We start from the raw sequence: 11279 nt of genomic DNA on the forward strand, positions 1-11279 counted from the left end.
CTGCCCGTACCCATAGCATAGCTAGGGACGGTCGGACGACGTCGGAATCAACCTCGCAAGCGGAGGCAGAACATGGAGGTCGCCGGAGTTGAGGAAGACGGTGAGCAGAGGCCGCTCCAGGGGCTCCAAGCAGGTGAGACGGCCTCACCGGAGAGAGGCGGAGGCCCTGGAGGGGTCGCCCAGGCCTGGGATGGGCTGGAGCTACTGCGGCGACCAGAGGGGATCGCTGGCGAGCTCGAGCTCGGGGACGGCGGCCCGAGGCCTGCCCGGCCGGGCTCCGGCTTCCTACTCGATCGTGGGGTGTGTGTGAGTGCTGGATGGTGCTCGAGGAGGCTGGGGAGGGCTCTATTTATAGCCGAGCGGCAAGGGTGCTCCGGGCTCCGCCAGTGGACACCTGTCCACGGTGCCCGGCGACGAGCGGCGTCAGTGAGAGGGGGAGAAGGCGACGGAGGTCACGCGGCCACTGTGGGCGGGCGGAGACGAGCACAGGATCAAGAGGATGGCGACGAGCACAGTGCGCTCCGCACTGTTGGGCTGGCCGGACCTTGCCCGTGCTCGCTGCGGCGAGCTCCGACGTCGGCGAGCGCCAGGGAGGAGTTAAGAATGTTGAGACGATGATGGTGGCGAGGGTTGGCATGGTTGGGCAGGCGGGGAAGCGAGCACGCGAGCAACAGAGGCTTGGGCGCATCGCAGAGCGCGTCGGCTGCATGCCAGCACTCCTGGACGAACGCGGTCACCGCGTGAACTATGACATCAGGTCGATTTAAGAAAAAACTCAATGTCTGGCATGTTGTTCATGGTAGTTTTGAGTGTTACCATGATTTTTTTTGGATCCAGATGCAGTAGAGAAGTTTTCACACACCAAGTAAGTTTCTGGTCGGTAACTTGGTGATGTTACTGTGGTCAAATGGCTTGGAGTTTGAAGCTGTGCTTTGGAGGCTAGTGATAAGTTACTAAGGTAAAGATGCACAAGAAAGTTCAGGTCAAATGGAGCAACTAAAATGGTAGTTGCTGTAGAAACCACCATTTCTGTCCAGAATAGAAAAGATTTTCTGTAGCAAAAATATTCGAAAAAGCGATGAAATATTTTTGCTCAGGAAGGTGCACTAGGGTTCACAGAATATTTGTGAATTATCTCAGATTTTTCTGAGCCATAAAAATTGGGGTTGCTTTGAAGCAAACAGATCTGGCTTAGGGTTTTTGGAAAGAAAATGAATATTTTTCATTTAAGAAAAATATTCCAAAAATTATTTTTGGGTGGGTCAGGAGTGAAATGATGATTTAGGAGGGAAGTGAAGCACTTGGGTGAAAGCCAAGGATGCCCAAGTGTTTAAGTCCATATGAAAAGATTTAGAAACTCCATGTTTCAAAAAAAATCCAAATGAAAAATCAAGCAAATAAGAAAGGGCAAAACCGAGGCTGTCACAAACCTCCCCCACTTAGAATGAATCTCGTCCTCGAGATTTGGTTGCTTGGGAAAACCACTCTGGATACTGATCTCTAAGGAATTCTTCCTGCTCCCAAGTTGCTTATGACTCTGTGTGATGCTCCCACTGAACCTTGTAAAATTTTCTGACTTTACTGCGAGTGACCCTTTTCATCTGATCCAAAATTTTGAATGGTCTTTCTTCATAAGTTAAATATTTTGCCAATTCTATCTCAGCCGTTGTAGTTCTTTTCTCGGGCGGGGATATGCATCGTCTCAATTGCGAAACATGGAACACGTTATGTATGTCTGCCAATTCCGGGGGTAGTTCCAGTTGATATGCAACTGTTCCCACTCGAGACATAATCGGGAATGGACCAATGAATCTGGGTGCCAGCTTTCCACGAGTCTGAAATCTCTTGACTCCTTTCATAGGAGTGACTTGGAGGTATGCGTGTTCTCCGGGTTCAAAACTGACCTGCCGATGTTTGGCATCATAATAACTCTTCTGTCAAGATTTGGCCAATTGCAGTCTGTCTCGGATTTCCCTAACTTGTTTCTCAGCTTCCAGCATGAGATCCGTTCCGAAGATACAACTATCTCCAGTCTGAGACCAATTTAGAGGAGTGCGGCACTTACGGCCATACAGAGCTTTGTATGGTGACATCTTTAGATTGGTCTGGAAACTGTTGTTATAAGAGCACTCGGCATACGGCAAGCAGTCTTCCCATTTAGCACCTTTGGCTAGCACACAGGCTCTCAACATATCTTCGAGTATTTGGTTTACCCGCTCTGTATGTCCATCTGTCTGAGGGTGATAGGCAGTACTATATTTCAGTGCTGTCCCCAAGGTTTGATGGAGACGGGACCAAAAAGCAGAGGTAAACAAAGAACCTCGATCAGAAGTGATAGTTCGGGGTACTCCATGCAGACTGATGATCCTGGATACATACAGTTGTGCAAGTTCATTTGCTCTGTATCTGGTGCTGATCGGAATGAAATGAGCAACCTTGGTTTGGGTGTCTATTATAACCCAGATTGCATCCTTGCCTCGCTGAGTCCTAGGCAATCCTGTGATGAAATCCATGCAAACGTCATCCCATTTCCACTGTGAAACTGGTAGCGGTTGGAGAAGTTTGGCTGGCTTCTGATGGTCTGCTTTCACCTTGTTGCATATGTCGCAACAAGCTACAAAATAGGCAATGTCTTTCTTCATTCTATCCCACCAGAATATTTGTCTAAGGTCCTCATACATTTTCGTACCTTCCGGGTGAATGGAATATGCAGATTCGTGGGCTTCTGACAGGATTTTCTTCTTCAAGTCCGGTTGATTTGGCACACAAATGCGTCCACGGAATCGGATGGTACCGAATTCGTCCTTGGAGAAGTCAGAGGCCTGCTTTGCCATCTGTCCCTTGGCACGTCTTTGTAGGTTGGTGTCAGCTGGCTGTGCCTTGCAGATCTCCATCTCAAGTGTGGGGGTAACTTCCAAAATATTAGCGAGGTCAGCCTCTATGATGACCAAGTTGAGTTGAGCGATCTCCTCTTGGAGTTTCGTGGGCAATGATTTTAGCATGACATTTAAGCTGACGGGCTTTCGATTGAGCGCATCAGCAACAATGTTGGCCTTGCCTGGATGGTAATTTATTCCAAGGTCATAATCCTTGACCAACTCTAACCATCTTCGCTGACGGAGATTTAAATCTGGCTGAGTGAAAATGTACTTGAGGCTTTTCTGGTCGGTAAAAATTTGGCACCTTTTTCCAATGAGGTAGTGTCTCCAAATTTTTAATGCATGAACCACTGCAGCCAATTCCAAATCATGAGTAGGATAATTTCCCTCATGAGGTCATAGCTGTCGTGATGCATATGCTACTACCTTGCTGTCTTGCATCAACACGCAACCAATACCTTGTCTGGAGGCATCGCAGTACACATCAAAGCTGCGATAAATGTCTGGAAGAGTCAATACAGGTGCGGTTGTCAGTCGTATCTTCATCTCATTAAAACTCTTCTCACAGTCCTTTGTCCACTTAAACTTTGTATCCCTTTTGAGCAGCTCCATCATGGGTTTAGCAATTTTGGAAAACCCTTCAATAAAACGACGATAGTATCCAGCTAATCCGAGGAAACTCCGGATCTGTCTCACGGTCGTGGGTGGTACCCAATCGAGCATATCCTTTACTTTGCTCGGGTCCACGGCTATACCTTTGGCGGATAGTACATGTCCGAGAAACCCAACTTTCTTGAGCCAAAATTCGCACTTACTGAACTTGGCGTATAGCTGATGGTCGCGGAGCCGTTGTAGTACTACTCGGAGGTGATCCTTGTGTTCTTCTTCACCCTTGGAGTAAATGAGGATGTCATCGATGAAGACTACCATGAATTTGTCGAGGAAGTCCATAAATACTTTGTTCATAATATGCATGAAGAAAGCAGGGGCATTGGTGCGACCAAAGGACATCACGGTATATTCGTAAAGACCGTACCGAGTAGTGAATGCGGTCTTAGGAATATCTTCGTTTTTTATCTTGAGCTGATGATATCCGGTCCGTAAATCGATTTTAGAGAATACCTTAGCCCCACTGAGCTGATCAAACAGATCATCAATCCTTGGCAGCGGGTATTTATTTTTTATGGTGACCTCATTCAGCTAGCGGTAATCTATGCACATACGGAGACTACCATCCTTTTTGCCCACGAAAATTGCAAGTGATCCCCACGGTGAAGAGCTGGGACAAATATAACCTTTCTGGAGTAATTCATCAAGCTGTTCCTTTAGCTCCACTAATTCTGATGAGGGCATCCGGTAATACTTCTTGTATAACAGTGCGGTTTCAGGCACAAGATCTATGGCAAACTCCAGTTCCCGATCTGGTGGCATGCCTGGCAGTTCTTCTGGGAACACATCAGGGTACTCACTGACCACATGAATAAATTCCAATTCAACCACAGCAGTGCACACTAATTCTGGCTTGGGTATATTCTTGCGAGCATAGAATTTGGTGAGCTGCCCATCCAGACTGGTCAGATTGACTTCTCGGGTTGCGCAATTTATGCAAACTTGATATTTGGTCAACCAATTCATACCCAATATAATATCCAACTTTGCAGACTCAAGGGTTATAAGAGATGTTTGAAAGCGGACCCCGTTGATATTGATCTCCAGATCACGGCAGACCAGATTGCTCTTGATTATGGATCCCGGGGTTTGTACCAGCATATGTTTGCCCAAAATTGTGCAAGGAAAATTGTTTTGGGCGGCAAAACTCTGAGAAATAAAAGAATGGGAAGCCCTAGAGTCAAATAAAATTATGGCAGGTATGTCATTAACAGAAAACATACCAATGACGACTTCTGGCTTTTCTTGGGCTTCATCGGCGGAGATATGATGCACGTGCCCGGTGAAGTTTTGCTGGTTTGGCCGCGACTCCATAAAATTGACTTGCGGCCGGCTTAGGGCATTCGTCTTGTTGTTCTTGGGGCACTGCTTGGCATAATGTTCGTGCTGCCTGCAAATGAAACACGAATTATTGTGTTGACGCTCCTCATGCATTGGATTGGTCACAATATTCTTGACCTGAGTGGTGGTCTTGTTAACATTCTGCTACCAAATTTGCCTGTATTCCACCTGAGTCTGCCGCCAGGTACGGGCCTTTTGCATAGGTGGCCCATCCTTCTTTGGATCAAACTTGCGCTTGTTGTCGTTAGCAGGCCTATTATCGGATATAAGCTTGTGCTCCCGTTCAGCAATGAACGCCTTGTCCACCAGAGTTTGGAAATGCGTGAAATCAAACATACTGAGAGCACACCAAAGTTGTGGATTTAAACCTCCAAGAAATCTGTCAATCTTCCTTTCTTCGGTGGCCACGTCATACAGAGAGTAATGGACCCAACGATTGAATTTTTGCAGATATTCAGCCACAGACTGATTTCCTTGGACGAGCACGAGAAATTCATGCTGCTTGGCCTTCATAACTCTAGTAGGGATATGATATTTTCGGAACTTATCCTTAAATTTCTCCCAGGTGATTTCCTCATCAATCGGCCACATGGCCTTTGTATTTTCACACCATATGGCAGCTGCGCCTTCAAGGTAATGAGTTACAAATGGAACTTTATCATTTCCTTCAGTACGGGCAATCTCAAGCTTTTTCTCCATTGTGCGTAACCAATTGTCTGCATCCATTGGGTCAACAATCTGACTAAAACTGGGTGGATTGGTCCTCTGAAAGTCTGACAGCTTTGAGTGATGACCATTCTGATTTCCATTCTGTCCAACCATAGCTTGAACACTTCTCAATATTTCAATCAGATCATTGTTCCTTTTTTTCTTCAAACATACGTAGAATTTGCTCGGTGGAGGGAGGATCAGGCGGTGGAGGTGGTGGCTGAACGTATGGCTCGGGAGAATGTCCTGCTTGTTGTGCGGAACCACGAACAGGAGTTCCCTCATGAACGTTGCTACTTCTGCCTCCCCGCGTCATCCTATTGCGAATTTTCCCAAGACAACACAATCGAGATGAGAAACACCCAAAAATAAAATTGGGGAAAAGCCAGTAACAAATCCCGGAAGAAAGCAGAAGAGCGAAAAATACGGCGAATAAAGTCTCAACATAATTATACATAGACTCATACATGAAAAGTAAACAACATGACTGGTTCACTACTCTCATACAGGCAACGAAACATCATGACTCGTACGACTACATCCATACATCATCCAGACAACTGTGAATACTCAAAGATACTACTGCTCTACTGGTGCTGCGGCGTCCTCCCCTGAAGTGGTCTCGGATCCTGAACTGACGTGGTTAATGGAAACCTCCGGGTTAAAGGTAACACGACGGTGCTGCCTCGAGGGCTCTCCCTCAGGGGCAGGGGTAGGATGAAGCATCAGGGCTACAGGGGTAGCAAGACGTGAGACCCACTCGGCAGGAATACTGAGAGGGTTCGCGGCCGAGACACCCGTGCTACTCGGGGGAGTAACCGGCGAAATAGGGGAGCTAGAACTGACTGGGACATAAGGGGTAAATCCCAGTGAAGACGGAGTAGTGGCGGATCTAGAAGTGACCAAAGTAGTGGGTAAAGCAGTACGAGTACGAGTCAGCTCTCGAGCCAGCTCGTGGATCATGAGATAGCTAGCAGTGATATAACCTGCAAGGTGGCTAGCAACACTATCAGACTCCGGATCAATGAGAGGGAAACGGACACGACCGTTGTCGTGCAGAGATGGGTAGTAGTAGAAACCTGGGTGGTTCTGCATTCGGACCTCGTTGTAGCGAAGCTCGACTAGGACCTTGAATGCAGCAAACTGGACAGCCTGAGAAGCGGTGGAGGCATAACCGCTCCGAGAAGTGCGAGTGTAAGAGCTGGAACCGGAACTAGTGTGCAGAGTGACCACTGCGTGATACTCATATACTAAATCAGCTAGGTGCTCCCGGTACACACGATAGACAGGGTCGTCTCCAAGAGGGTACAACCGACGCCACACATTGCGAAGGAGGTGCGGCGACGTGTACGACATCAGCTGCAACTGGCACAAATACGGCACCGGAGCCATCTACACCCACAACCATTAGCGGGTTAGCATAAAAACATATAAACCGAATGGATGCAACTCAATAATCAGCACAAATTACTACCGGCACTCAACTAAAACTCGTATCTAGCGCGCCGTAGTCTAGCGTGGCCTACAGTCAGCGCGGCTCTGATACCAAGCGTTGTGGCACCCCGGCTCAGAGCGACCGGTTTACCATGCATTGCCAGCCCAGAGACCATGTCTTCTGGCAACACACAACATCTTGGTACAGAATAACAACCGCTTTATTGATGCTAGCGGAACAGAGTTACATTACAACAGCTATCGAGGCCAAGCGGCACACTCGGTGCGGCTGAACAATATGTACATTATTTAGTGAACATAAAGGGGCCTCGATCCAAACAACTACGTGGCAGCGGAATAACGTCGTGGCGGAAGCTCCATATCACAGGGACACCGATGTGGACACGATCTAGACTCGAACGGCGCTCCTCTCCAATGATACTTTCCTGAAATCTGGCATAACACGCCAGGTCAGTACATTGAATGTACTTGCAAGCTCACAACAAGCATAATAATAATGGCAAACAATATCATGATATTTAACCAATTATTAAAAATGCAACACTATATGTCAACATGCCATGATCATGCTCGAACGTCCCTCGGGACAGCTTACCAACTGTGATCACCTCTAGATCACAAACACACCACCAAAGTGGTCAGATAACAAATACACCACCAAAGTGGTCTTTCTCAAGAATAACTGGTGATCCTTACGACGATCACAACCACGACCATCATTTGGTCCCAAATGTCTCGATGGCCTAGTGTGCAATTTTTATTAAACGTTGACTCATGGTGGGACCTACTACGAGGTGTCTGTAACCGTGGACTCGGCCATTGATAGATTACACACTCTGCAGAGGTAGCACATTGTACCCACACCATGGAACCCATGGCCTCGCACTCCCATTCGGGTGGACCAACGGCATTCCGTCAAAACCCCGCCATTTCCACAGCACTCTCCCGACCACTCCGACAAAAATCCCCAACGGGCTGGTCCTGGGTGGCCCCGTGTCTACCAAAGACACCCCGACCACCGTCGTGGTCAAAACACTCCCACTCGGGGACACTCCCACTCGGTGACTCGGTACCATAATCTCATCAACGAGCACACAACATTATGTCTGCTTAACGGGCCAGGGCAAGCACGACATAACCTTCCCTAGATGGAGGCACTGACCAGAGGCCGTGTCAATGGACCGAATCAAGGCCTTCCCACAAAGGCAAATGTGGTTGCACTGGAAAGAAACTCGATTCAGCGGTACCATGACCTAGTCAACGATATATTCAAGTTGAGTTATATTCAGGTTTAACTTTAAACTAAAAATGACCGGTGTCATAGCATGCCATGAAATGCAAAACAACACATGCATCATATATTGATAAAAATGACCGATGTCATCCTTATACACACCAAGCACAACGCCAACAACTCAAATTTCTCTACTTGCTCAAATAACTCACAACTTAACCAAAATATTTTGCAACAAGTTTTATTGATTTCTTACGCAAGAAAGTAACTCCGATAAATTTCTCCTATGCTTGTCAAAAAGATTTCACTATCAACAACTCTTACTTTCTTTATCACTAAGTTGGGTTCAAACATTCTGTAAGACAAGTAGTATGATTAAACAAGTATTTAACAGAACTTTTTGTAACAAATTTTTATCAATCTAAGAGGGCAAAAACATAGCTTTAAATAATTGCTAACATGCATAACAAAATTATTTCTAACATCACCTCAGATAAATCTTATCTTTCTTTATCCACTAAACTAGTTTCACCCATTCTGTAAATTAAGCATAACAACTAACCAATATTTAACATAATATAAATAACTCCATAATCATTTAAATGCATGGATTAATCATTTCATTCAAGTAAGAAAATCACAAATATTGAAATGGCACCATGAAAATGTTGATGTGGCTTGCCTTAGTGCAGATGAGGTTCGCAAGCCTCCTGGTGATCCTCAAGACAAGCTTGACCTTCTGAAAATAGTTTTAAACACAAAAAAATATCAAGAACACTTCTGAAAATCACTAGAAATTCTAGACAGCTCAGAAAAATCTCATCTTTGGTGAGCTGCTAGATTTCTTATCAAAGAACACAATGCAAAAAGAATCAATTCATTTGGACTTATGGTTGAAAAGTTATAACTATTTGAAGTGTTCTGTAAATTCAAATGAATTAGAATTAAATAAATAGACTGGGTGGTGATGTCGAAGGCGTAAAGCCCAGGGGCACCACCACTCGTACCGCTTCGCGCGTGTACTGAGTGGCTGACTAGCGGGCCCCGCTAGTCAGGTGGGGGAAGAGGGAGAAGGAAACAGAGGGGGCCGCGGCTTCGCCAGAGCTCTCGCCGGCAACGAGGGCTCCTTGGCCCAAACGAGTGGGAGGGATGGCAAGAAGGGGTTGAGGCGCACCTGCCCGTACCCGTAGCGTAGCTAGGGGCGGTCGTACAGTGTCGAAATCAACCTCGCAAGCGGAGGCAGAACGTGGAGGTCGCCGGAGTTGAGGAAGATGGCGAGCAGAGGCCACTCCAGGGGCTCCAAGCGGGCGAGACGGCCTCACCGGACAGAGGCGGAGGCCCTGGAGGGGTCGCCCAAGCCTGGTAGGGGCTGGAGCTACTGCGGCGACTAGAGGGGATCGTTGGCGAGCTCGAGCTCGGGGACGGCGGCCCAAGGCCTGCCCGGCCGGGCTCTGGTTTCCTACACGATCGTGGGGTGTGTGTGAGTGCTGGATGGTGCTCGAGGAGGCTGGGGAGGGCTCTATTTATAGGCGAGAGGCGATGGTGCTCCAGGATCCACCTGTGGACACCTGTCCACGGCGCCCGGCGACGAGCGGTGTCAGTGAGAGGGGGAGAAGGCGACGGAGGTCACGCGGCCACTATGGGCGGGCAGAGACGAGCACAGGATCAAGAGGATGGCGACGAGCACAGTGCGCTCCACACTGTTGGGCTGGCCGGACCTTGCATGTGCTCGCTGCGGCGAGCTCCGGCGTCGGCGAGCGCCAGGGAGGAGTTAAGAACGTTGAGACAATGATGGTGGCGAGGGTTGGCATGGTTGGGCAGGTGGGGAAGCGAGCAGGCGAGCAGCAAAGGCTCGGGCGCGTCGCAGAGCGCGTCGGCTGCATGCCAGCACGCCTGGACGAACGCGGTCACTGCGTGAACTATGACATCAGGTCGATCTAAGAAAAAACTCAATGTCTGGCATGTTGTTCATGGTAGTTTTGAGTGTTACCATGATTTGGTTTAGATCCAGATGTTGTAGAGAAGTTTTCACACACCAAGTAAGTTTCTGGTCAGTAACTTGGTGATGTTACCGTGGTCATATGGCTTGGAGTTTGAAGCTGTGCTTTGGAGGCTAGTGATAAGTTACTAAGGTAAAGATGCATAAGAAAGTTCAGGTCAAATGGAGCAAGTAAAATGGTAGTTGCTGTAGAAACCACCATTTCTGTCCAGAAGAGAAAAGATTTTTTGTAGCAAAAATATTCCAAAAAGTGATGAAATATTTTTGCTCAGGAAGGTGCACTAGGGTTCACAGAATATTTGTGAATTATCTCAGATTTTCTGATCCATAAAAATTGGGGTTGCTTTGAAGCAAACAGATCTGGCTTAGGGTTTTTGGAAAGAAAAAGAATATTTTTCATTTAAGAAAAATATTCCAAAGATTATTTTTGGGTGGGTCAGATGTGAAATGATGATTTAGGAGGGAAGTAAATCACTTGGGTGAAAGCCAAGGAAGCCCAAGTGTTTAAGTCCATATGAAAATATTCAGAAACTCCATGTTTCAAAAAAAATCAAATGAAAATCAGGCAAATAAGAAAGGGCAAAACCCAGGTTGTCACAGCGTGGGCATCCACTGCCGCGTCTTCCCCGGCTCCATGTCGTCCCCTTCCTAAGCCTCGCCGTCGTCCACCACCCTGGTGCTCCCTGCGCGGCATTGTCAACGTGGTCAAGGAACGACTTCCATCGAAAGAGTACTGTAACTCGAGAGGCTGACAGCTGGGTCCACGGCAGCCGCAAGGAAGTGCCTCCTTATTACGCGAAAAGTAATTATTCCTCCACCTGACAGCAGGGACCCATCGGACGGGCCACCGTATTTGGCGAAAAAACATTGCCCCCTGACTGTTGGGACCCACCGGACGGGCCACCGTATTTCGCCAAAAAAACGTTCCCCCCACTGTCAGCTCGGACCCACCGGAAGTGCCTCCTTATTACGCACAAAAAATGAATACTCCCCC

At 47.5% G+C, this 11279-nt stretch overlaps 1 protein-coding gene across 1 annotated transcript; it reads right to left on the minus strand.

Annotated features, from left to right (window-relative positions):
- Positions 1–491: 491 nt before the first annotated feature.
- LOC147964470 (uncharacterized) lies at positions 492–5882 on the minus strand. Its single transcript, XM_087529994.1, has 4 exons — positions 5047–5882; positions 4772–4938; positions 2690–3058; positions 492–745 (listed from the first exon to the last, which is right to left on the minus strand). Exons 1-4 carry the CDS (start codon positions 5880–5882, stop codon positions 492–494), a joined length of 1626 nt encoding a protein of 541 aa, XP_087386120.1.
- Between the last annotated feature and the right edge of the window lie 5397 nt (positions 5883–11279).

The sequence above is a fragment of the Triticum urartu genome, chromosome 6A (genome assembly GCF_056163025.1).
Source record: "Triticum urartu cultivar PI428250 chromosome 6A, HENAU_Tu73, whole genome shotgun sequence".
NCBI classification, from domain to species: domain Eukaryota; kingdom Viridiplantae; phylum Streptophyta; class Magnoliopsida; order Poales; family Poaceae; genus Triticum; species Triticum urartu.

Excerpts from the sequence above, each read along its gene's own strand:
- LOC147964470 (XM_087529994.1), bottom strand. The coding sequence starts at position 5,882 with ATGAGGGAACTCCTGTTCGTGGTTCCGCACAACAAGCAGGACATTCTC. Across the intron at positions 3,059-4,771 it reads AAAGCCAGAAGTCGTCATTG|GCAAGGCCAACATTGTTGCT; the intron begins GTATGTTTTCTG and ends ATTACCATCCAG. Across the intron at positions 746-2,689 it reads ATATTCCATTCACCCGGAAG|TTCACGCGGTGACCGCGTTC; the intron begins GTACGAAAATGT and ends CTGATGTCATAG.